At 34.9% G+C, this 26,577-nt stretch overlaps 1 protein-coding gene across 2 annotated transcripts in view; it reads left to right on the top strand.

Moving 5' to 3' along the window:
* The window catches only part of LOC145674312 (stromal membrane-associated protein 1-like), a 58,234-nt gene extending 50,312 nt beyond the window's left edge, over positions 1-7,922 (top strand). The window contains exons 7-8 of one of the 2 annotated variants that reach the window (XM_081744183.1): positions 3,016-3,132; positions 7,278-7,922. In XM_081744183.1, the coding sequence (XP_081600309.1) occupies positions 3,016-3,132; positions 7,278-7,454 (294 nt within the window). In that variant the 3' untranslated portion in view covers positions 7,455-7,922. The remainder of the gene's footprint in view (positions 1-3,015; positions 3,133-7,277) is intronic. The other variant, XM_081744194.1, reaches the window with a different exon arrangement.
* Positions 7,923-26,577: the final 18,655 nt, after the last annotated feature.

Here is a 26,577-nt window from a genome sequence, read left to right as displayed (position 1 = left end):
GGTAGTGCATTACAATTTGTTATTTTTAGACCTGCAGAAGATAAAAATAAATAAATAACAAATTGTAATAGGTAAAAATCTGTTGGTGTTAAGTACACTTGTGCTAAATTTAAATCCTAAACAAGGAAGAACACGTAGACAGAGTAAAGCCTCCCCCCCCCCTTAAAAAATACAATGAGGTATAGAAACATGTTGATACGTACACAAGCTTGTAAATTGAAAAATTGAAGATTTTCACTAAACTCGAAGCTTTAAGCATATGAAGGTCCTGGCGCTCAATATATTTTGAACCTCTACAGTCCTTAATAATGGATGTGCGATAAAGGATTTAAAATATTGGATATTATTTCCTGGAGAGTGCAAAAGAAGTTAGACAAGGTAAATTAAACGTTTATGATATTTGCTAAGAGAACATATTAAATATTTCCTTCTCTCATGTGCTACGAAGGCCTACTGCTTCAAGTGGAAACAAAGTTATTATTTGTTTTTTATTTGAGGCAAGCACCTTCACGGGAAATCGAACCGCAGGCCACGCACGTTAGGTTATGCAGGTATATCCATTTACATTAATAACCAACCACAATGAAAAGAAAATAAAGGGAACTAGGTTTTATAAAAGAAGCGTTATTAGCTTGGTGGAACTGAGTAATCCTCCTAGGAAATTCTCAGTCAGGACGATGGCCACCGAATTGAAGACTAGACTTCCCTATTTTGAAGCACTGTCGCTGCGCACGTCATCATAAGTGCATCAAATATATCATACTGACTTGCATTGTCACCCATTTCCTTTAGCTGTTAGAATATCCGTGAGAAGAATTTCTGTCTTTAAGGCTGCGGCTTCTAAAATGCAAATATTTAGGTACTTAAATGTTTGAAAACGTCTGTGTTCTTTATTTTATTTTATTCTCTCTATTTATTTTTAACGATCCATCTTGCTGATTTTTTTGTTTTTTAATAATAAGTATTCTAGTTCACAAGTTCTTTTTTCTGCAAATTGCTTGTTGTGTATGCATGTAGTCTTACTATAACTACGTATATATGTACTATAACTCGTTATTATATATACTACCTTGACATAGAAAAGAAAACCCCGTAGAACAACAATACAAGGACACTATGACGAGCGGACGTTACAGCGAGGTGACAGAGTTTACCCGAGGTCGCATAACTAGATATTGGAAATGTGGCACAAATGAGCGCACCATCTGTTTTGTGTTGCATGTACATTAGCAAAATTTAACACGATTATAGTGCATTTCAAATGAAATATAAACACGTGTGTAGATGCAAGATCGGGGTGTCTGGAGTGCAAAGATCCCACAACCCCTATCAGTGGCATCGCAGCTGAATTTGACAGATCATCACGAACCACTCTGGTGTTTGGATGGAGTTAATGGTCCCATTTCAGGCTATATTAGACGTGGACCTATAGTTTAAATTGAAATCATACTGCGTTCAGATTTCAAGGCTTTCCCACCACGAATTGAAACCAGTACCTCGCATACCAGAGTCGTCCGTGCTGGCAACTTGACCCTCGGAGGGCAAACTGTCATGAGTAGGGCCCGGAAGTGTTTTTTTTTTTTTTTTTACGAGTGCCCGAAGATGAGGCTTAACAATAATATATGTTCATTTTGAGTCATTGTAGGATAGAAAATGGTGGATTTTCTTTCTTTTTTTCTTTTTTTGCCTTTTTCGGCGTTTTTTCGTTTATTGGTCTTTTTTTAAGCTTTTAATAAGTCTTAACATCTTCTTTTGCTCTTCATCTTTCGACAATAAATTTACTGATCATTAACTCGAATCACCACCACCTCTTAAACATCTTTACTAAAGAAAATTCAAAAGATAAAACATTCTCCCACGACTGGATTGATAAGACCAGATCTGTAACAATCACAAGTCAGATAAGGAGACGTAACAATGTCCTCCAACAGGGAGGTGAGGATGGGGAAGTTTTCTTATTTTAGTTTGTACTTCAGTCTGTGGAAGAAGGACGGACGGTTAACCTACCAGAAGCTTGTATTTCTTGATCATTATATCCATTAAATATGTAATTCTAATTAAATTGGGTCTTATTTTTACGTCCTTTTTTTTCCAGCTTTTAGGTCCTTTTTAGGCAATTTTTAGGTCTTCAACTTCCGAGCCCTAGTCATGAGGTGTTTTCATACTGCGAGTATGTACCAATGCATCGCAAGGAAAAAAAAAAGTTCTGGTCACAAAACAACAAATAACACGGAGACCGCCGTGTTGAACAAGCCAGCACACTTTCGAAACCATGCATTCTCTGATGAAAGCCGATTTTGCCAGTTTCCAGACAACAATTGACATTGGGTTGAAAGCGATCAATAGACCACGATTTCTGAGGTGAAACATGGTGGCGTAAGTGGAGTGATGTGGAATGGAATTTGTAACGTGGTTGTTGTAACCTCATTTTAAGCAATGGACGTATCAATGATGGGAAATACTTAAAGGTATTGCCAGATGGATTGGAAGCAAGCAAACTGCCGTGGTACGCCTCGCAGTTCATGCATAGCAGAACACCATACTACAGGGCAAAGCTAAACATTCGCCGGGGCTTTAGATCCTATCGTGGCCTGAACACACTCTGAAGGAAATATCTGGAATCTCTTATAACTCAAATTCCACAAACAGTTGCAAGTGCTCACAAACCTTAGTTACTTGAGGCAATCTGAGAACAGGATGTGGAGCACCCATCACAACATGTCATCCCTGATTTACTGAATACTATTGCAAGTAGGATGGGAGCTTTATTTGCTGCCGAAGGATGCTCCACCAAGTATTAATTTTATCAACAGAAATTATACCTGTTGTGCACTGATACATAACAGTAGCCACTAGTGTCTATTTGTTTTTAGCTTTTGCATGAAATAAATCAGCTTATATGCATTTGCATTGCTACAAAAGTTAATTGTTTATTTAGAGATTTGTTGCATTAATTTATGTTTAATTGTTCTAGCTTGTTTTATTTTCGTTGTTGTGGCTTTTTTTGTTCTGTAGGAGCATGCCCAACCTACTGCAGATAATAGTACAAGTGGTCAGCAAGATCTGATGTTTGATTTTGGCAGTGCCTTAAAACAAAGTACGAGTGCTTCTCCAACACCTAGCAACCAACAGGTGTGTAGTGAATTGAGTTCAATTTATTTAGTAGCTGTTGACAATCACATGTAAACATTAGTCATATAAGTAGTCTTTTTTTTTAAATTGATATAGTGTTAGCGTTATTTTGGTTCGGAAGTTTATACGCCGTAGTTGAAAATATATACAATATGCTTCTTTATCACATATATACATTTTGTCAGAGAAATACCTAGAATTGTTCAATGAAACATAAATAATCATTCAAATGTATTTTGTCGACTTAAAATAAGCCTCATTTGATGCAATACACTTATACCAATGAATAATCAGTCGTCGAAATAGTATGGTCTTCAGTTCCCGTAAATTTCATTTTATGACCTCAATGGAATCAAGACGTCTTCTACTAATTCGATTTGAACTTGAGGAGAAAAAAGACATAAAGGTTATATCTGACGAAACAGTGCTTGGTATAAATTACATTCGTGTGGTTTTATTTTTGTCAAAACTTCGTGCACAAGTGTTATCATGGTGCAAAATCCAAAAATTGTTTCTGTACAAATCTGGCCTTTTCGGACGATAATACTTTTTGTTGACTTCCTCCAGAAGAAATGCCGAATGGACAACATCAGGATAATCAAGAGTCAACATGACTTTAGTTTTCGAGTGACCTCGACTCTTTATGTGTGTATGTCTGTAGGCGCGTTACCGAAGCGCCATCCCAAAGCTTGTCGGCTAGTTTGCATTTGAAACCCAGAAACCCACATCATGTCACCCGTTATGATAAGTTTCATGAATGTAGGGTCGGAATTTACTTGTCCAAGCATGGCTTCAGCAAACTTTTTATTTATTTATTTATTTAATTGACTTCCTTCGGAACAAGACATGCCGCGCAATGCATCTCACGCCCAGAACATCAACAAATTCGTGAAACATTTCTAGATCGTGAGCCATCTCTCTAGTGTAAATGACGATTTTCCGTCACGAAGATACTCTTCCACCGCTTCTGAGCCGCCTTTGAATGCTTTGTATGCTCATTTTTTCCGATAAAACTGACTCACCGTAGATCTCGAACATTTTCAGCGATTATTGAGCACAAGCATTTGTTATCAGTACAAAATTTGATGCAATCTCGTTTTTCGAGATTTTTACCAATTTTAAAAATAGCAAAGCACACTTGAGGTCGACTAACCAACACCTGTAGAAAATAATAATAATAAAACTGGTTGAGAAATCCCAACAAAACTGCGCGACTTGAAATCAATCTATAACAGAAATGTAAAAGCTTTTATGGAATGCTTTTTCCCAGTATTGTACTTACAGGAAATAATATATATATATATATATATATATATATATATATATATATATATATATATAGGCTTGTTTCCATTGTTTGTCAACATTTACTTTTTTTTCCTGTCCTTCATCAGAGAGACAACAGACACTACTCGCTTCTCTTTTCAGTTAGGCGCACATTATTGAATTGATGCTGAAAAGTAGTCAGTTGAGAATGTGATATGAAATTAGATTATTCTGTCTACATCAAGCCTGCGATGCGTTAGTTGAAAGGGAGGAAAAAGGATTCGTTAACATTAGGTGTTTCTCTCATCTATTTTTTTTTAAAAAAAAAAAGTTCTGTAAAAAACATTCTTAACTCAAAAACAAAGACTACAGCAGAAAAGGACATCTGCTATTTACTTTCCACAAACGCCTATATTATGCTTGAAATTAACTTTTCCCTCTCCTGGCATTGCCGTTTTTGAGTACAGGTATCACATAAATTAGTGTGCTGAATATTCTTGAATAGAAATAAAACTACTTAATAATATTGCTTATTTGAGAAAAAAGACAAAGATTTCATAGAATTGTCATTTAGATTTTTCTCTAAACCCATTGACGGCAGTTTTACGGAAATATTCCGATGTTCGTTAATGGACCAATGGACCAAATTTTCCGTTTCACCTCGCTCTGTTTCGTTACCTCCCCACTAACTCAAACGTTAGTATTATGTTGGATGCTTCATCACTATGTTCTTTGATTGTTCAAAAATAGACGACATGATTATGCAAGATTTTTCGTAGTTCCTATGAAGCGGCAATGTGATTTTTTTTTAAATTTTATTTTATTTGACATCCATACATCACATGTAATGAGAAATGGCTACCGTAAGGCACCTAAATGAAAGTCAAATTGAAGCTCTGCTTATCAGCGATGTAAGTGATTTCGACTTGAAAATAATGCTTCCAGTTTAGCGAGTGGTGTAGATGACAGTGAATCGAATAATAACGATAGAGACTGTCACGTTAGTGAAGATGAAGCTAGAAATACAGGACTCATTCAGCAATGGAATTAAAAGGATAAACCTAATACACAGAATGTTAGTGTAACGTTATTCGTTCGGTGGTGGTTTAGTTGCAAGAATATCGGGAATCAATCTTTTAGTGTTGGAAGTACTGTCGGTATTTTTAGGAGATGACTTTATGACGGCGACCGGTGCTAAGAAAATGCTACAAGATGCAACCAGAAGGAAAACGGATGCAGATTCAGGGTGGAAAGATTGCATCATAGACGAAATTAAAGCTTATGTTGCTTTGTGCTTTCTGATGGGGCAAGTAAAGAAGTCTTCATTTAGGACATATTGAACTATAAGAAAAGTTATTGAAACAAAAATATACGGTAAAATGTTGACTTGTGAACGTTTTGTAGGGGTAAATAGATTCTAGGTGCTGTCGAAATCGGTTTTTGAAAAAAACGAAAACCGTTTTTTGAAAAGAGTGAAATTTCATAAAACCGAAATGTCGGTTTTGAAAACCGCATTAAAAAAACCTAAAACCGGAAATGTCAGAAAAATTCGACAGCACTAATACAAGTATAAAATATCTTAGTCTAAGTGGATGAGATTTCAAATTGAATTTCATGAGTTGCATGTATAGTGATCTTAAATAGGGATATACCTTATTTTCTATTTAGCTGTGACTTGTACAACCAACGAACTATCCCTTTCGCACAGTGCTGTACATATTACCATAATAGTCTTGGAGCAAATAAAAAAAAAAAAAAGTTAAAAAAACACATATAAACAATACAATTTGTCTCGATTGATAGATGCTTTCACAATTGTTAAAAGGTGTAATTAAAAACAGCAAACATTTTTTCTGCTTTGAAAAAGACAAACATGGTTTCACTTATAAAACCCAAACACGGTTTCGGACGGTTTTCGTTTTCGAAAAGAGCTTCTGCTGTTTCGGTTTTAAAAAACCGCATTTGCTGTTTCGGTTTTGAAAACCGCATTTGCAGTTTTCGGTTTTCAGGAAACCACTTTTCTCAAAAATCGAAAACCGCAAATGTCAAAAATTCGACAGCACTAGTAGATTCCTTCATTTTTCAGATGATGCGTATTCTGACCCTGGCAATAAACTAAAGAATTAAGCATGTTCTAAGTTACCTGGAAACTACATTTCTAAAAGTGTGCAAAGTGAGTCGAGATGTATAAGTGGATGAAAGTCATATGAAATTTAAAGGCCGAATGCGGATGTTCAGTTCAATCCTTCAAAGATAGCTAGTTTGGTATCGAGATATACAAGAATACCACACAATTTTTGATTATTGAAGTATCATATTGTTGATGATTACTGTATAACCCCACATGGAACATATTTCACAGAACTTAGACATATGCAGAAACATATTTTATAGTACTCTTTGTCAGTTATTTTCATGTGAAATGTGCATTGTGTCAATTTTTCGTAAAAATCACTAAAAACCCTGCCTAAACCCATCTTAATTTCCAGAAAACGTACGAGCCAATGGGTTCCTACACTGAGAAATTGAAGGTTCTCTATACAGCAATAACATTATCAGTTTCTTATTGTAGTATATACAATGTTCCTATAGTGGCTCATACTTCTACGTAATAGATGACAGAACATTAACAAGACAGTGTTAATTCAAGCTCGAGTGTAGTAGTCACAGACATTCGAAAGTTCTAGAAAAAAATTATTACCTATACTAAGTTTTTAATGTAATTTCGAGAATGCGATCTTAATACGGAGAAAATTGTTTTTAAAAGTTCCTTCTAACAAAAGAAATGGATTTGCTTCGTAGAAAGAAATTACGTCAGTAATATAGTAAGTACAATTCCATTGTTCATTTATTGATCGGAAATTGTTTGAATTTTACAGTTACCTCAACAAATGGCCAGATTGAACCTTGGAACACCACAGGGCATGATGGCACAAGTAGCTCAGCCAGTAAACATGGGACTTGGCCTTCCTACGGGTGCAATGCCGAATCCAATGGGAGGTATGGTTTTTCCTCAAGCAACGGGCCAGACACTATCAACTAATTTATGGCAGTAGATGTGATAGTGTGTTGGTAGTTTTCTTCTGTTGGGAGATACTTTTTGTATACTGGGTCCATTTGATAGTGACTTTTTTTAAAAGAAGATGTAAAGAAGGTAACGCCATGATTATTGGTCCTGTTTTTATTCATGTCAGAAGAAATGCACTGAGCGTTGAATAATTGTTACAAATTAGATTTAAAAGTGATATTATTGAAGAAATGAAAATGATGTAGCATCATCTGTACATATTAGACTGGTTGTATTTATTATTAACGTAAATGTACATCTTGGATTCATTGTTCAAATCGCACTTGATTATAATTGTAAATATATTATAGTCCATCGTCATACATTGGCAATAGAAATACTTTATAAATGGCTTGTACATACACGTGCAGTCAGTGTAGTGTGTGAATATTATAGTATGTATGTGTTGTGTGTGTGTGTGTGAGAGAGAGAGAGAAAGAGGGGGTTTAAAAACTAAGTTTTTATTGTTTGTTTGTATGTTTGGGCGTGTGTTGTGTGTGAGAACTTGGCTTGACTGGTCTCGGTTACATGTTACATTGAATAAATGAAAAATTATAAAAGGTAATTTGAGTGCAATTATTTATCATGTGTGATTGATCGTGAAAAAGGTTCGATATACATACATTTTCGTCCACAACCACATATTGTCTCTGACCCAGAGTGTTTAAATAAATCATATACAAGAATATTGAGATAAAATATAGTTCAAGCTTTAGTTGTTACGTGGATATTCTTGCCGAAACCAATTACCGAAAATATAACAACAACAACAACTTGCCAGACTTCTTATGTCAGCTCTCAAATGTGATTACAAAATATGATTTTTATGAAGCATTTATCTCGTTTTGTATATTCTTTCCTCACAATTAATAGGTGGTGCATGTTGTAACAGCGTAAGCAATTTATCATTCCAGAAAATAAACTCGATGTGATTGGCACGCACTTTTTATTTTATTTTGGTATTTTGAAAGGCTTCTGTGTAATTTTTAGATAACAGTACCAAAAAAGTGGTCTATGCTCTGTATTGGAAGTTACCTAGAACAAACGTAAACGAAATATAACGTAGAGCCAGCAGAGCGCGTTACTCAAGTATTTTATCTACTTTAATTCCTCTGAGTTGCCAGGTTTGCTAGAAGGTGGAATTTAGTGCCGTGCTGTGACTTAAAGTATTGGTTTCTTTTATTATTTTATACTGTCACTTTTCCAGCCCATTGGAGAACATATTGGCTGTCGTGCATATTCCTTTTAACATACTGTACACGTCTTGGTCAATAATGCCTGGCCACCTATCTCTCTTCTAAAGGTTTTCTATTCGCAGTAGTAGTCATATTTTAGTAGTGAGGCTTGCAAAAAAGGCTGAAAAACAAATCTAGAAAATAAATTTAAACTTTGGCTCAAGTTCTACGAATGTAAGTACTGAACTTTCTAGTGAGGCGGGGGAATGTTTTTTGCAAGACTGTACGTTAGAATGTGTGAAAATGATATGACCAGATGTTTGGAACATATTGCCTAGAGAGTTTTCGTATAAATTATTAAAGTTACAGCAAGAGTACTAATCATGGGCATTATATACAAAAATATTAAAGCATTTTTTAATAGTTGTTTCAGATAGTCATATGTCTTTATTTTTTTAATCTAGATCTATTTAATATACTTTTGCACCATAGCATATGTTTATATTTTAGGAAACGATCGAGTTAAAACATTATTTTAACTTTTTTTCTCTGAAATATCTACCAATAAAAGCTTTTCTTTGAGAGTATGGGCAAATATTTTTCTTCGACATAGGGGCAAATACCGGAGACATTATTACACAGAAATATTTCATTTGGGAATTTTGTATGAAGGTTTTCTGCTATTTTTGAAAAGAAGTAAAAGCTTTTGCAGACAATACCTCATGTAAAGCTCACAACTTTGACTGTATCACATTGTTATATGCGTTCAAAGGGACAAAATCATTCATGGGTCTATATTTGCTGTCATTGTACTTATGATGTAGTGTCGTGACTTATTACGTAGAAGTGAATTGTGCTGTTCTGTATTTGAGGAAGAAGAGGGTGTACTATGTGTATGTATATATAGACGTTTAGAAATATTTTTCGGTAAATACAAAACGGCAATAAAGGTGCATCGACGTTGGTTCTCTGGGTAATATTGATAGATACTTTGGCAGGAAATACAAAATATTTCAGAAGCCAAGGTTCCAAGTTAATGTCGTTAACACTTTTTTAAAATTTTAGATATATATATATATGCTGGATTTTGTAGAAAAATGGATGGATCAGAGATTTATTAGCGCTCTCATTTCGGTATTGATTAGCCTATGTACTTAATGAAAACAAAATTTTAAAGCTTGTTACTTTTGCTTTATGCTAAAAATAATTGTCTTACAACAGTTTAATTTCGAGTTAATACCATCGAAACTATGCCAAAACTATGAATCTGCATTTTTAGATGTTTCATTTACCTACAATTTGTAGCTGATAACTTGCCTCTTTGTAAGTAGATGTAAACAAATTGAGTGTAAAAGGCCAATTGTTGATTTTTCAGTCAGTTGCGATCCTTTCAAACGCGAGATCTTTAATCTACTGTTTTGCAAATGCTTAGTAGTACAGACTGTATGTTTGACATTTAATGCTCTAACACTTAACTCGTAGTTACTCTGAGTAGCTTATTACGTAGTTTGCACTTCCGCCTTTGGTCCACTTGGTCATTGGTTGCATTTTTAGTAGAGCACAACCTCCATTAGTCTACATGATTATCGTAGAATTTCATTTTATTTCGTGTTGATACGAAGTCAACCAGATTACAGTTTTTCTTATTTCTATGCTGTAACCTTTGTTGCCATGCACAAATAAGTTTAATTGGTAGTCTTCAGAAAGAACTTCTATTTGGCATGTTACTTAAGTTCTTATTGCGTTCATGAACCTGTGTGTTTATTTTGTATAACTAAGATAAGAAGCAATGATCATCATGTTGTGTATCTAGTGATCTTACAACAGGAAACTTGATGATTAATTATCATGATCCGATATATCGTCTCAGTTAGCAGGAAAAGCGTATGATTTACAACCTCGTATGAAGGATAAATTAAAATGAAGATTATTATTATTATTCATGAAGAAGTATGTTCTACATATATATCTTAGTTTTTTTTTTTTTATACAATTACAATTATAAAATTAACCTTCCGTATGTCTTTTTCAAATCCTAACAAGTGGGGTAATGTGTGCTACAGATTTCAGAAAGCTAGAAGGGAACATATTTATTAAGTTTTCCGTATTGAAAAATGTGAACTTATCAAAAGAATGTATTATGTGTTATCACAGATGGGCGCTTTTTTTAAACATGAAAGGCTAAATAGTATATTACAAGTATAAACGTGACTTCAAGAATGCTACCATTATTTTAGTCTGAACGTACATTTTTTTTTAAGGAAAAAGAAAACAAAGTAAGCTTATATAAAACGGAAACATGTCTGGGCTGCCAGTAGCAGATAATATTTTGTCGTACTGGATACGCAAAGCGGTGACGATTTTGAATTCTATTAGTGCAAATTATGATACCGAATGGTGCTGCTGCTAGTAATTACACTATGATGAACACTTAACCAGATTATTCTGAAAACGTAACATTTTAACGAGGCGTACTTATTTCACATTGTTGGTTATTTTGATTGAATTGTGGATATGAGTTCTGCTAAAGTATAAACAATGTCTGTTATACGGTGAAATGTCGTACGGAAGCTACAAGAAATAATAATAGGTAAATGCGTACTACTTACCGCTAGTTGAAAGAAAAACGGACAAGATAGACTCGCAATATCAATGTATATTAAATTCTGAACGCGATTAATTCAATTCTGATTCAATTAATTAATTGTTCAGTTTGAATCATAACTCTTTTCGGTATGCACGTCTTCATAACTAAATAATACTTTAGTCTTTTGTTCAGGAGACCATGGATTATACTAATGCTGTTAAAATTATTCATTATCCTGGTAATTATTGGAATAACGAATATTGGAAGAATCCATTGATCGAATAATGAATTAATGGAATTTCAACAGCGTTTTCTACAGGTAGATTTGGGTTTGATAGCGACAGTATTACGTATAGTTTGAATTCCATATGAAAATGTATATCTCTTTCTGATTCCTCTAATGATCTAAAATTAACATATCATTAAATACTATATCATGTGTTGTAAAGAGAAGATCACCGCTCAAAGGAGGATAACTCATTTAGTTTAATATGCTTTCAAACTTTTATATTAAGAATTGCGATAAATGCACTTTAAGCTCAGTTGTAATTGTGTACAGCAATATTTGACAATAACACGAAAATTGTAAGTTCTAGCATGTACAAAATAAATGATATTTTGAAAACGTTATCTTTTAGGAGCATTCTTAAAGAAAGATCCAGCACGAATATGATTTAATTTTTGTTCCCGTTTTCAAAAAACAAAATAGAAATTGATTAATACTAAAAGTAGTACAGAAATCAACATAATCTGGTAGTAGTACATAAAAAAAAACTATAATTTATTCTACACTCTTCTAGTAAAGGTGTGCGGGTATTACCATTTTCTACGAAAGTATATACCTCACATATCTATAACCAAACGAATACGTTGTAAATTAAAATTATGATAGTGTTGTTTTTAAGTTTTGTGCCACATATGCATGATGTTATTTGGTATTTCGGGCGGAAAACAGATATGTTTCCTGAGAGGAAAAACAAAAGTAGATCTGGAATCTCTCCTCCATTTTTACTAGCAATTACTTTCAAGAAACAGGATTCGTGGTTAATTAGAAACAGGCTGTTGAAGACAAAAGTAGCTTTATTTACTTTATTTTATTTTCTTTCAGTAGGTTTTTGATATTCATTCATTCTGACAGTTCTGTCCGTATACATGTTGCATAGAATTGATTATAGAGGCACCTCGTAAGAGAAGTCACATTGGTAAAAAAAAAAAAAAAAAAAGATAAAACTAAAAGAAGAAAACCTTAATGTACTAATTGTTGTGTACGACAATTAATACAGTAGACAACCTTTATTCTCTTAATTTCAAGCGATAAAATGTTAATCGTAACCATATGACTTCCCTCACAAGTCGCCTCTATTTGAGTTTAATTCTAAACATTGTGTAGAATTTTATTTATCAGTTATTGATACAAGTCATTAGTCACTAAGGAAAAAAACCCGGCATAAGTTGTTTTTTTTTTTTTTTTTTTTTTTAAGTTGAATATTTATTTCTTCTAATACTCAGTTGTACTAAATCAGTTCAAGTTGTACTAAATCAGTTCAAGGCAAGATGGTTATCTTTTTATTATCTTCTGATAGGTGGTGGGTGTGAAGCACATACTTTTGCAAGTTTAATGTTCTCTGCAGGTTCTCTTTTTCCTTTTTAAGGAAAACTCGAAACGAAAAGAAATAATATTGAATGTATAATGTCTCGACACAGAGTTCTATGAAATAAAAGTGTTAAATACTCTTTAGGTGTATTGGGCTTTATGCAGAGTTGTTTTGTATGATTAGCGTCATACTAAAGGTCTGACTACTGCAAGAAACATGTTAGTCGAACTCTTTAGTATGACACTAATCATACGACTCTGCATAAGGCCCAATGTGTATTGCAGAAACATTGTGTATAAGAAAAAAAAAATAGTTGTTGGCGGAAGCTAAGTAACTTGTCATTGATAGGCAAGGTCCTTGCACGAGGAAACAATATTTCTAAACTTAATAATTTGACTGTACAGCGTCAATATTTTATAAACTCGGTAGCATTATGGAGAGGGGGTGTTTAAAAAGTGGGCTTCAATAAGCGTTTCGTCTTTTTTGTGTAGTTATCCAGCAAGAGCAAACATCTTTAAGCAACACAGCATTGTAGTAAGTTTTCTGGGTACTTACGACCCAGTACTTACTGGGTACTGAGCTGATTTTGGACATGAGAACAATTGCACTGTATCCGTGATGTGTTATGTTTTGGAAGATAAAATTTCCTTTCTATAGCAACCTCGTATCTCTCAAAACGTATCTCTACCCACACTTGTTCTCATGCATGAGTCTTTAGAAGATTGCAGTTGTAATTCAATCAAATATAACTCAGAGATTTTGTTGCCATCTGAGGTTGCTAATTGGTGTATTTGTTTTTGTGGTCATTAGAAAAAATTCTTAAAATACAGGTTTCTGTAAATTGCGTTTTCTAAAGTTGTATGTCCGTCTTATGTATAACATACACCTGTCAGATGTTGTATTGTTAAAATATTTTTTCTGTAGTTTTTCCTTTTTCCTTGGCTAAATAAAAATCAGCTGGTTCTGAGAAATAAAAGTATTATAAATCAAGATCATGTAGTCGAAATATCTACCACAAAGATATATTGTGCCTATTAAAGAATATGATTATTACTATGCAGTAAATATATACAATTGCTGTTAACAAGTAATCCTAAAAATGCTGATAATAATTATCTTTCCCTTCCATCCCTTTGTGTAATTATTCCCAGCAATGTAATCAGTAAAGAATTGTATTTTACAAAAAAGGAATCATATTTTGTATTGTGAATAAGACCTTGTAAAATTGTCCTGTGTTTCACGTTCAAATTAAAATATTGTTTAAATTTTGTATCATATTAAATTAAATAGAAATGAATCATAGCCAAAAACTAACTTTTATATATTCATCTAATATACCTATCAGTGAATATATTAATGAACTATGTATAATGGATAAATATTTCCTGTAAGGAGGTATGGTATTGGCCCAGCATCGCAAATGTGATTATTTATATAAATCTCTTATGATATATAGTTGCCTGCACGCATCAAAGTTACCTCACAGATTATATCTCAAAAGTAACATTCAACAATTATCTCTTGATATTTGGTAGCCATTAAAAATTCCATTCATAGAGTGCAGTATGAGGCAAAACAAACAGTACTGAAATCAGATTGTTGACATCTATTTTTTTTTGTTGTACAACTCGGCCGATATGTTTGAAACAAAAAATGTCAACTGGATGTCAACTAAATGTTACTTAACACACATTGAAAATTTAAAAGGAATCGCGCCTGTAAATCATGTCTTCAAAATGTTGACCAGTATGGCACACACATTCTTCATAGCAGTCCTGTAGATCGATGAACATGTTACTGAAAACGGGTTGCTGAAACGACGAAACAAATGGCCGAATCTTCTCTCTTAACTCCGGTATAGTGGTAGGGGGTTATCTGTTCGGAAAATCGCTTCCTTCAGCATACCCCATATGTACGCATCTAGAGCCGTGAGGTCAGGGTAGTGGGAAGGATATGGAAAATCCGTTTCACGGGAAATCAAACGACGTCCAAACTCTCGTGAGTAGAAGGACAGGTGATTCACTTGCAGTGTGGGCAGTAGCTCCGTCTTGCTGCATCCATTATCGTTGTGACGACAGATTTTTGGTGCTGCAAAAACTGCGCAAATTATGCGAGAATGGGTCAATAATTGATTGATGTAGCGCCATATATTGCGCTACACTGAACCATATATTGCTGATGAAATCTTCATCTTCATATGCCATAGCTAACACGTCAGAGCAATACAGTAGACGTGCGCGCTCATTTCTTGCAGTAAAATGCTGCCTCACACCGTATGAGCGGAAATAGTGCTAGACAATAAATATTCTGTTGTGAGTAACATTATCTTCGCGTTATCCACACACTACGCTAGTCCACACACAACTAAGCACACATATGGTACTCACAGCTCATACGACATTGTACCTATGCGCAATCCGTACGCGAATTTCAGTACTATTTATTTTGCTGCATACTGTACAATATCCAGCATATAGAAGTTTCGTTTATTTTAAACTTGAACCACTTATCTGATTTTATTCTGTTGTATTTTAAATGTGTCGATTATATTCTCTCAGCGTACAAATGGTAGCAATTCTCCATATTTTGTAGACGTGTATAGTTTTGAGTTTCTGATGCATTTTTGAATTACACACTGCAACTATAGGAACAATAAATTCTGGTAACGACAGTAAAAGTGTATCACGGGAAACTTTATTACATATATAAGATATAGATAGCTGTTGTTAACGAGTTTGGCCAGAATAATTGCAAAAACAGAATTGAAGAATCCCCTTACATGTATGAACTATATAATGTAGACAGCCACCGATAAGGTCGCCGTTAAGTTGTTAAGGGATGGACCGCATTAAATAAACTGATGAAATAATCGCTTTAGCTACCTATTGCAACAACAGTTCAAAAATTCGCCTAGGTATGAAATATGTGTATAGATACTACTGTTAAAGTCGCCGTTACTCGTTTAAGATATTAACGGATTATATCCATTAACAAATTTGGCCGATATATTTGTCCTAGCTGTCTATTGAAAAAAAATTAAAGAATTAGCTTTCGTCCAAGAGTTATCGTGGGAAGTAACGGATGTACTAAATACAATCTCGTAAGTTTCACTGCGTGATCCTAATAATACCAGTAAAAATGTAGAATTTCAAATCACGGGAAAATATATAAGAAGTCTACATGAGGAACAGGACACACGTAGTAAAACCATCACGTTGTCAAAGAAGATACGGTATCCAGATGAAGAGATGAAGGGATAAGAATATTACATGTTAACAGGGGAAAAACGAACAACAAATATTTTACACAGACAATATATGTATGGTAGTGTATTATGTTTAAGGTATTATTCAAGTATTATTCCATTCTCACACTCGTGCTCACTATTGTACGTAGAAAGAAAAAAAGTGTTTATGGAATGACAAGCAACCATGTAATGATACTGCAGCAAAGGCAATGTAAAGCAAAGAATTACTAGTACTACATCAAAATAACCATAAATAAGGCTTTTAAAAAAACTTAGCAGATACTTTTTTTGCAGCTACATTAACTAGAATTTTAAAATTTACTTTATAAACTTTGCCGTACAAAGTTATATTACTCTTAAGATTTTTTAAAAGTAGAATTCCTTTTAGCAAATATATCTTTGCCAAGAGGTCTACATGGAATGCAACAGGTACTGAGTAGCAAATTGAACATGGCCAACATCTGCAAAACAGAAGTTGGAATGCGCAAGAAAAGAAACTCAAATTAGATCATCTGGTGGAAGAAGTGCATGAGTTCCGTTAGGAATTAAAATAACAAGCGATAACAATAACTACAAATAAGTTATACGAGGGCCAGTATTTATATTTTGAGCGTTGTCATGGAAAATTGAATTATTGTTTTTCGAAATATTCTCTTTTATGATCAATACACTTTTGTATTCGTTCGAACCATTTGTCAAAGCATTTTTTAAAATCTGCTTGAGACACCTCTATAAGATAGTTTTTGAATGCATCAACGGGTTCTTCCGCCGACGAAAATAGTTATCCACGCAATTTATTCTTGACATTCGGGAATAAGAAGTCATTGGGTGCCAAATCTGGACTGTACGGCGGATGACCCATCAATTCGATTTTGTGTTCAAATAGATTAAACGAGATGTGTGAGAGCTCGCATTGTCTTGATGAAGACTGATCCGACGGTGCTTGTTTGTTTTTACTGTATTTGACCGAAGACCTCCGGCAAACAAATTGTTGTATAACATTCAGAGTTGACCGTTCTACGTTTCTCTAAAGGCACAGTTGCCACATGACCAGTTTTCCCGAAAAAACAGGCAACCATTTGTTTCAATGTGCTTCGAGCGCGAACAACTTTTCTTTGATTTAGTTCATCTTGAAACACCCATACAGTCGACTGCTGTTTATGTTCTGGCTCATATCCATTGATTCGTCAGGTGTTACAATCTTATATACGTGTTTTGAACCACCACCATTGTATTTACTGAGCATTTGTATGCACCAATCGACGCGAGCTTCTTTTTGAGTTTTTGTCAAATTATGTGGGATCCAACGAGAACAAACCTTTCTCACAGCTAAATGACAATGTAATATTTTATATGTGCTGGTAGAACTAATGCCTAGGGTTGCCTTAATCTCACAGTATGTCACATGATGTTGCAGTATTAGGTTTTGCACAGCATCATTGTTTTCTTGAATAACAACTGATTTTGGACGACCGCGAATTTCGTCAGTAAGCGAATGGCGGCCACAAGTAAAACCGTTATACCAGCGTTTCACAGTGGCAAAGGATGGGGCTTCATCGCCAAATGCGGAATTAAGTTGATCGATGCACTCTTGTCTTGATAATCCATGTCGAAAATCGTAATAAATCATCGCACGAAAATTTTCAGGAGTTAATTCCATTTTTCTGTTGTCACGCAATCTTCACGTCAACGTAAACAACACAAGTAAAGCTATTGACAAAACATTTGAAGTACGTTATGGTCAACAATGTCAAACGTTTCTATGCAAAAAAAAAAAAAAAAAAAAAAAAAAAAGCGCCTAAATACAATCAGTGTTGCCAAGGCTCAAAATATAAATAGTGGCCCTCGTATAATCGAAAAGAGCTCAGCGGAAGATACAAGGTGGGCACAAACTCGCTTTCTCCAATATGTGGAAAAATAAAGAGCCTAGGTGATTCGATAATCTTTATTATACTCACAAATACTGTTCAAACTGTTTCTCGCCATGTCCAATGCGCCAGGTGCATCTCTTTAGTACTGATTTGCAAATATCATGACAACTGAGAATTGGTATCCAGTCTCTCGATTGATTGTTCGACTAGCTGTTTCAAGTGATCCAAATCCTCCGGTTGTTCGGAAAGCATCTTGTCTTTGACAATACTCCACATGAAGAAGCAAATAGTGTGACGTCATATGGGTGGGGACCAATCTGTCGTACCGCGATAATCAATCCATTCATCGAAATGTTGATAATATATATATATATATATATATATATATATATATATATATATATCTCACAACATCAAAATGAGGCAGCACTCCGTGTACTGAATGTTTTCGTGACGATGGTTATTTTCAAGTTCTGGAATGACAACTTCCTTAAGGTAAGTTCCACTGTTAAGTTCCTTTTAAAAAAATAAATAATAATAATAATAATAAAAAGACACACCACTTCCAAGTACTACCCAGAGACATCAGGGACGCTTAACTCGTCTGACACAATTTCATGTGGGTTAACATCACTCCAATAAACACAATTCTGTCAGTTTATGCGACCGTTAATCTTGAATGAATTATCATCTGTCCAGAAAATTCGCTTCCAAAAGTCTTTGTCAGCTTTGCGCCAAATGAGAAACCTCTCACAAAACACAACATGCCTGTGTGGATCACATCTATGCAATGCGCAGAAGTTTTGACTAATAGCGTTTCATCGTTTAACTGTATGGCCTAGGGAACTCGGAGGTTCAACGCTGCAATCACAACAGCTGTCCATTAACTTCTACCCTTAGCCAATTGCACCTATTTCTATTTTGTATTCCTGTTTCTGCGCGATCCATCTTAATGTCCTTCCATCTGCGCGTAGGAGCATCTAATGGTCTTTTTTCGGATTGAGTTTCCCATTAAAATTTTGAAAGCGTTTCTACTTTTCATCCTGGCTACTTGACCTATCCGTCTGAGCCTTCTAGACAATGACCCTAACAATGTTAGGTAAACCATATACATTTTGCAGTTCCTCGTTATGAAGTTTCCACCATTCCTGTCCAAATATTCGCCTTGGGATTAAAAAAAAAAAAAGAAAAAAAAAAAAAAAACAGTCTGCGTTCTTCCCTTAAAGTAGCGACTATGTTTGGCAACCGTACAGTACAACAGGCATAATTATCGTTTTCTATATTTTAAGCTTGAAGTTCAACAGGATTCGCGAAGGCAGGATTTTGGGCTAAATAGTAACACGAATTCCCTGCTTTCAGTCGACATTTAATTTCTTTGTGGGTATGGTTTTGGTCTTTAATTTTGATCCTAGATATTTGAAAGTGTTCGCTTTGTCGAAAGTACTTTTGAGATTTTAACGTATCCATAATTTGCAGTATTACGGTTACAGCGAACTCCCCATGTATTTAGTTTTCACTGTATTTACTTTTAAAACCATGTCCCCACAGACGTTTAATAAAACCTCTGCATTTCTTTCTATTTTTCTCTTATCATCTCCTATCAGATTTATATAATCAGCATACTACATCACCTAGTGAATATCATCCAGCTCTAGGGCTTGGTTACTGTCTTTGAGCTTCTTTATAACGTACTCGAGAACAAAGTTAAATAATAGTGGCGGCAACGCATCTCCTCGTTTCAGGCCATTCTCGACGTGAAAGCTCGTGAACAGGGATTTCCTTGCTCGGACTTTACTTTGGGATTCATTTAAACATATCTTAATTAATCTAACTAGACTTTGGTATTCCAAATTCTGTAAGAATGTCGTACAATGTTTCCCTCCTAACTGAGTCGTAGGTCTTTCTAAAATCCATAAATAATTGATGTACCGAGGTATTCCAATTTCTTTTTGAGTATTTATCGAGTGGTAAATATGTGATCGATTTCGCCTAAATCCACACTGATAATCTCCATAATTTCATCTGTATGGAGTCAATCTTGCTAGTAGAATACTTGAAAGGATTTTATGGAATGTTGATAGAAGAGAGATGCCTCCATTACAATCAGTTTTGTCGCCTTTCTTATGATTCATTGTAGTATTGCGGCAATTCCTCGCTTTTGCAGATAAGAAGAATGAATTTGTGTATCTTGTTCCGCAAATTTTCCTCCTCCAATAATTGGGAAAGAGGAAATGTTAATATGGATGTAACTTCAAACAAATAGACGTAATATGACAATAATGTAGCGCTGCTTATAGTGTCAGATAGATCAGATATCTGCACCCTGCAATATGAGGCTGTAGAAAGAGGGTTACTTTTTTTTTTATTATTTTCCAGCATAAGTACTAAAAGTAAAAGCCATCTGTAGTAAGGTGTCATGTATTTGTTGATACTTCTAGAAAGTGTTCTTAATACGGGATAATATTTGATTCTTAGTTATTAACATATTCCGTTACTTTTGAAAAGGCCCAATGAAAGGACATTTAATAATAAAACTGGGAAAAAAATGTACGATAACCACATTCTCTTTTCATGACATCTTTTGCAGGAATTATAAAAGTTTCGGTAATATTATTTACTTATCTCTGATTAACATTATTTTTACCCTTTTTCTGCGCAGTCAGCCTTTTTCGCATGAGATGATGTTAGTGTCCTAAATCTCAGGGTCGAGAAAAATTGAGTGAAAAAGCAAGATTCAGATTAAAATAAACTTTTTAAATGAAATCTTTCAGTTTAACGTCCCACGATTATGTCCTATAGGCTGAGGGAGACGATAATTAAGGCAAATGATGGAATAATCGGTCGAATGAGAATGTGGGAGGAAACAGGAGTACCCCAAGAAAATCCACGAACACGATGTTGTACATGCAAACTAGGGACCCCACGCACCGAAGGTAAGCGCTCTACCACTGAGCCGCCATGCCCTCCAGTAAACCTTTTGCCTGCAGACGTGTAGAAATGCAGTGAACAAATGTCCGAAAACAGATTTCAAACATTTTAATTATTAGCGGAAACACAAGCAAATATTTCCAGTGATTTTATAGAATTAATGTGCAGTCTTAAAGTACTGAAATATCCTTTCGTCCATGTACCTGAACGAAATAATGAAAAGTGATAATTACAAGTTTGCAGCTTAAGAGGAAGTGACAGTGTGGGTGAACTCAGTGAATTGGAGGGGAGGTTGAACTTTACCGCGAATTCTCGTTGAGTACAATATGTGTACGTCCTCTAATAGTGAAGTATAGTAACAGTTGTGAGCCTAGTATAATACGTGAACACGTGCTACAAAATGACGATGTACGTAATAATAACCAACACGTAGGGAAAAATGAAATCTTTAAGTTTTACGTCCCACGGTTATGCCGGTTAGGTTAAAGGAGACGGCGATGATAAGAGATGAGTGAAATGGTGGAATGAAGAAAGCGGGAGGAAAAGAACCCTGAGAAAATCCACGAGGGAGAACTTCTGCGCGTATCAGAACAGACGTTCGTAGTTGAGTTGAGTTGATTTTAGTTTAGCGTCCCTTTCAGCAGCGAGGCTATATGAGACGTGGACCTACTGATTAACGTGGAATCCGAACCACATGAGCTCCCGCCGGGAGTCGAACCCGGGTCTCCCATGCCAAAGGCACGTACGTTAACTACTTAGCTACGAAGGAGCTCGACGTTCGTAGTAAATATAGTAAATAGTAGTGAACGTAATAGGCAAGCACGTGTGCAATATTTATACACAACGCGAAAAGGTTAATTTCAAAATAAGGTAAATGACGATAAACGGTTTTTGACAAGGTAAGTGTTGATATGACAATTCCGCGCATAAACTACGCTAAATTAAAAACGCAAAAACCCATTTCTTGTATTTCTACACTTAAATGGAGGTCGAATTTGGTTTCTTATAGGAAAATTGGGCAAAAACTGGTAATGTTCACCTCAATTTGAAGCAGAGACCAAATACTTGTCTTCAAAGTCATTTTCAGGGTCTAAGATGGTATGCAACACACGTGACATCTAAGTTTGACTGGATTGCATATTTGGAAAGGTTATTTAAATTTATATAAAGCATAGGAAATCTAACGAAACAACAACAGCTAAAACTTCTCGAATTCTGGGGAGGTACCCCACGAAGTTAAAGAAACAAACGGTACGATAAACATGGAAAGGACACCGAAATATTCAGGCAGTTCATATATTGATATGCCTGTAAAAGTAGGACACGAACAAGGGCAAAAGCTAAATCCAAAAATAACTATTTTAAAGATAAATACAACCATCCTGGAAACAAATGGACAGAAACACACATTGAAAAAAAAGGTGGACTTACCTGCGGACAGACAAATGTGGGAAGAGAATGAAAGAAGCAACTTCTCCAAAGAGTAATACAAGCTCTAGTAGTAATGATGATGCATATACTAGAAATGATCTGGTGTAATGTACTCCTTCCACAGTACTCATGTGGTTCGGATTCCACGTTAATCAGTAGGTCCACGTCTCATATAGCCTCGCTGCTGAACGGGACGTTAAACTCAAAATCAACTCAACTCAACTCCTTCCACAGTACTACACAGTGTTGTTGACATTTAAATAAAGTTATTGTATGAACCTTTGAAGAACTGATATTGTTGTTGTCACACCTTTACACGTCGACATAATAAGATGGTACATGGGATCCACTTTTTTTCTGACAGTACAACAATACAACGTTACGGTTGTTAGGTCTCAAATTTGGTTAAATTATTCCAGCTGTGGGCTCGGTTCTACAATGGAACACGTTGAACGTTTCCTAGCATGAACTGAGCCAAAGTTTGGCCCATGGCAACGGTCGCCACCCTCGCGCATAATGGCTTGGGAAATCAATCAGAATAAACAGGCTTTAGACAATATGTGGAGTAACATACTGGGAACTTATTCGAAAACGCAAGACAATATTGCAACAGAACATAAATATGATGTACATATTATATTAAAGTTTTAATAACTACGGTCAACTGAAATTTCCATTACCATTATGAATTCAACATTTTAATACATACAGTATAGAATATTACATCAACCACAGGTAAGTATTTTTATTACATTGAATCTTTTCGTAATAGATTGCTAGTAGTATATGTAAAAGTTTCTTTGCTTGGTGTTATTAGGTTAACTTCTTAGTTGAATACTTAGTTTAGGTTTCGTATAAAATATTTGATACGGAGATGTTTCCATGTATACATACATATATATATATATATATATTCAATGTTATCTTTCATCTTTTCAGTTTCAAGTACATTTATGTCGCTCGTTTAGGAAACAACAATATAACAGCGGGTAAGTATTTATTTTTCAGCTTTTCTACTCAATAACTAATGTATATATATTTACATATTTTCTTATATTTCATTCATATCTCTTTTATATCATATATAATTAACTTCTCTTTCATCTAATTTTTCTTCTTAACGTAAAATATATTCTTTATTTATTCTTCCAGATACGTTGAACCTCCGCTACAACCATTGATGTCAGTTTCCATACCACGACAAGCATAAAACTGCTCTTCGAGTTATTTCCAGAGAATCATCCGTTTTGTATTTAAAGCGTTAAAATAACTTGGTTTGTCAGAATTCCATATCCAAAACGATATCTCAAATTGTGTTACGAAACCGCAATCTCAACTATCCATCTACCATGTGCTTAAGTTTTATATTATATAGTGAATTCATATTATATGTCTGAATATTCTAAACACAGGCAACGTAGTAAATATCGGAGTTTACTATAAAACATAAAATTTTGACTATTTTAATCATATCTTACTCTTAAATTATTTCATACTCTAATAATGGCACATTATAATAAAGGGAGAGAGAAGTGAAATCTCTCTCGAACAAACGTAAAACTAGCTATTCATAGTTAAGTCTTTTCTCATCAAGGTTCGTATATACACTTTCTTCTCATCTTTTTTAAACTTCCGACATTTACAATTTATCTTTATTTTTTTTTATTTTCGATTCGAAAACATTTATTTACTTTTATAAATTTTATATTATAACGACCCGCTCGGGAGAGTAATACTCCCGGAAGTACGTTTTTTCGCGCGCTCTCTAGCCAGTTGTTTTACGCGCTATCCTAGTCAGTTGTTTTAAGTTGGTCACAAAATCTATATCATTTAGTACAAGGGGAACAAAACAAGCCTTATAACATGGAGTACAAGGGCAACAAAACGAGCCCTGCGGGGCTTCTAACCCGTTCCTACTACTACTACTACTTATCTGCACAAAAGTAAGTAAATCACATTTTTGAGTATTATTTTCGTATTATTTTAATTTAAAAAATGTTATAAAAATGTAAAAAAAAAACTCCACGGGCCGGGTTTGAACTCACGCCAAAAGAGATTTTCGTTATTAGCATATAGCGATAGCCAACTCGGCCACGAGGACCGACAACAACAATCGTCTGAATTTTGCTATTTGAATGCAACGTGGCAAGATATAGATAACGCCAACCAATCAGAACTGTGTTTTTCGTTCCTACTTCCGGGAGCATTACTCTCCTGAGCTAGTCCTATATTATATGGTGCGGATTGAAATCCTTATCAACACTTTCTAAATATGTGATATGCTGTGGTGAAGATTCGGAATAGCGGCGCATTACAGACTCCCCGGTGTCTGAACAAAATTTTTATACCGGATAATTTTTTTTCAAACTTTGCTATTCGCATTTTCTCTCGAGTTTTGTAACTAAATAAGGACCAATTCGTATGGATGAAATTTCGTACATTTCTCAACAGTCATCATCTTCTTGTAACAGAAAGTCAAAATTGAAACAATCAATTAACTTTGAAATAGAACATTAAAGACGTTATTGATGGCTTTGCAATTAAACACCTCACTAAATAACACAACATTAAATAACATTATATATAACATCGTAACATCATTTGTAACACCTTTTCCTAATAAATACTACAACGACGATTTGTTTTCTTATTTTTTTTCTTTTACGTCGATAACTCCCTTTCTGTTCATCCTTCCACGGACATTGCCTTCTCTTCCAGTTGTGAACTTTCTTCTTTCTGCGAGTCATAATTTTTGCTTTATCAATTCTCGATTCATAATGTGTCAAGTGTTTAAATTTTCTTCTGGTCCTTTTTCGTGCTTGGAATCTTGTCTTCATTTTACGTCTTTTATATTTCCATTCTTTCAAGACTTCCATTTTGCTTTGTCTTTCATTTCTTGATTTCATCCTTTTCTTTCTCCACCTTCTTCTGTCACTTATCCTTTCATTATATTTTTGCTCCTTTCTTCCTTCCTTCCTTCTCCGACTTCTTTCATTTCTTTCTTTTTCCACTTTCTTGTCTTTCCTCTTCCGATATTTCCATCTCTCATCCAGTTTACATTCATTCTTTTCTTTTCGTCCAGATTTCTTGCATTGACTTCCGAACCTTGGCTTACTGGTTCTTCTAGTGATGGTAGTTTTTATCTTCATTTGATCGTTCCTTTCTTCTGATACACACTTTTCATTCTGTCGTGTGTCCTCTTCAATTTCAACATGATGAATTCTATTATAGGCTACTATTTTCTTGTAACTTCCTTTATCTTTCTTCAATTTCTTAGAAATTTCTTTCACCTTTTGTTTCCGCAAACACTGATGTCTGCCATTTCTCTTTTTACCACACACTGCGCAGTCGTTTCTTTATTCGCCTAAGGAATTTTCTCCTCGAATAACCTTGGTGACACCACGTGATTTCATTTTTCATTACAAGTGTTTTTTCTAACGGTGATGTGCTAGTATCTTCACCTACGGATCTTTTTTCTTCTGTAAGTTCATCCTGCTGTACCTTAGATTGTATATCCTGTTGTTCCTTAACCATAAGTTCTTCGTTCTCACGCAGTGGCTCCGCTGAGATCCGAACGAGACAAATGTGTTTTCATTTGATATGTTATAACTAGATGGATCCCAAAGTTATACGTGCCACCGAGCGGAATATCGTGAGTTACACCATATTTTGTAATGTAAGAACTACAAAGCTGGCAGAATATTTTGACCGAATCATTTGTTCGGAAACGGTTGGGTAAATGGAAAACTCGGATAATATGTATCCCGCCATTTTCAAGAACACACTTTTTCAGATAAAAAAGTTTGCCCAGGATCCTCGCAGGGTCCCACATGGCGTCCAACTCAAACTTTTCAAATGACAAGAGGGATTAAGTAGCACATCGTTTGAAAGCTGTTGCAAAATGAAAGAAGATGCAGCAAGTCTCGACTCTCTACGACAACCCTGTGCAAAATGGCGGAGGGTCAAAATGTAAACAAAAACTTAATTGAAAAGTCAATGGTCACCCCTATAAATCGGAAACGGTGAGAAATGTGAAAATAGGAAAGGAAGTGTGGCATTATTTTCAAAGTACAACAATTTAAGGTAAAACGTCTTGTCCCAGGGTCCCCACATGGTCCCAGGTGGGGTCCAACTAAAAAGTTTCAAATGGCAAGTGGGGTTAAGTAGCTCATCGTTTGCAAGATCTTGTTAAATGAAAGTAGATGGATCAAGTCTCTACTCTCTACGACAACTCTGTCCAAAATTGCGGCGGGTCAAAAAGTAATCAAAAGCTTATTT

Source organism: Thermobia domestica, chromosome 2 (assembly GCF_964235325.1).
Source record: "Thermobia domestica chromosome 2, izTheDome1.hap1.1, whole genome shotgun sequence".
Lineage (NCBI taxonomy): Eukaryota > Metazoa > Arthropoda > Insecta > Zygentoma > Lepismatidae > Thermobia > Thermobia domestica.
The sequence above is the reverse complement of the archived record's forward strand: the minus strand, read 5'-3'. Positions and strand labels throughout refer to the sequence as shown.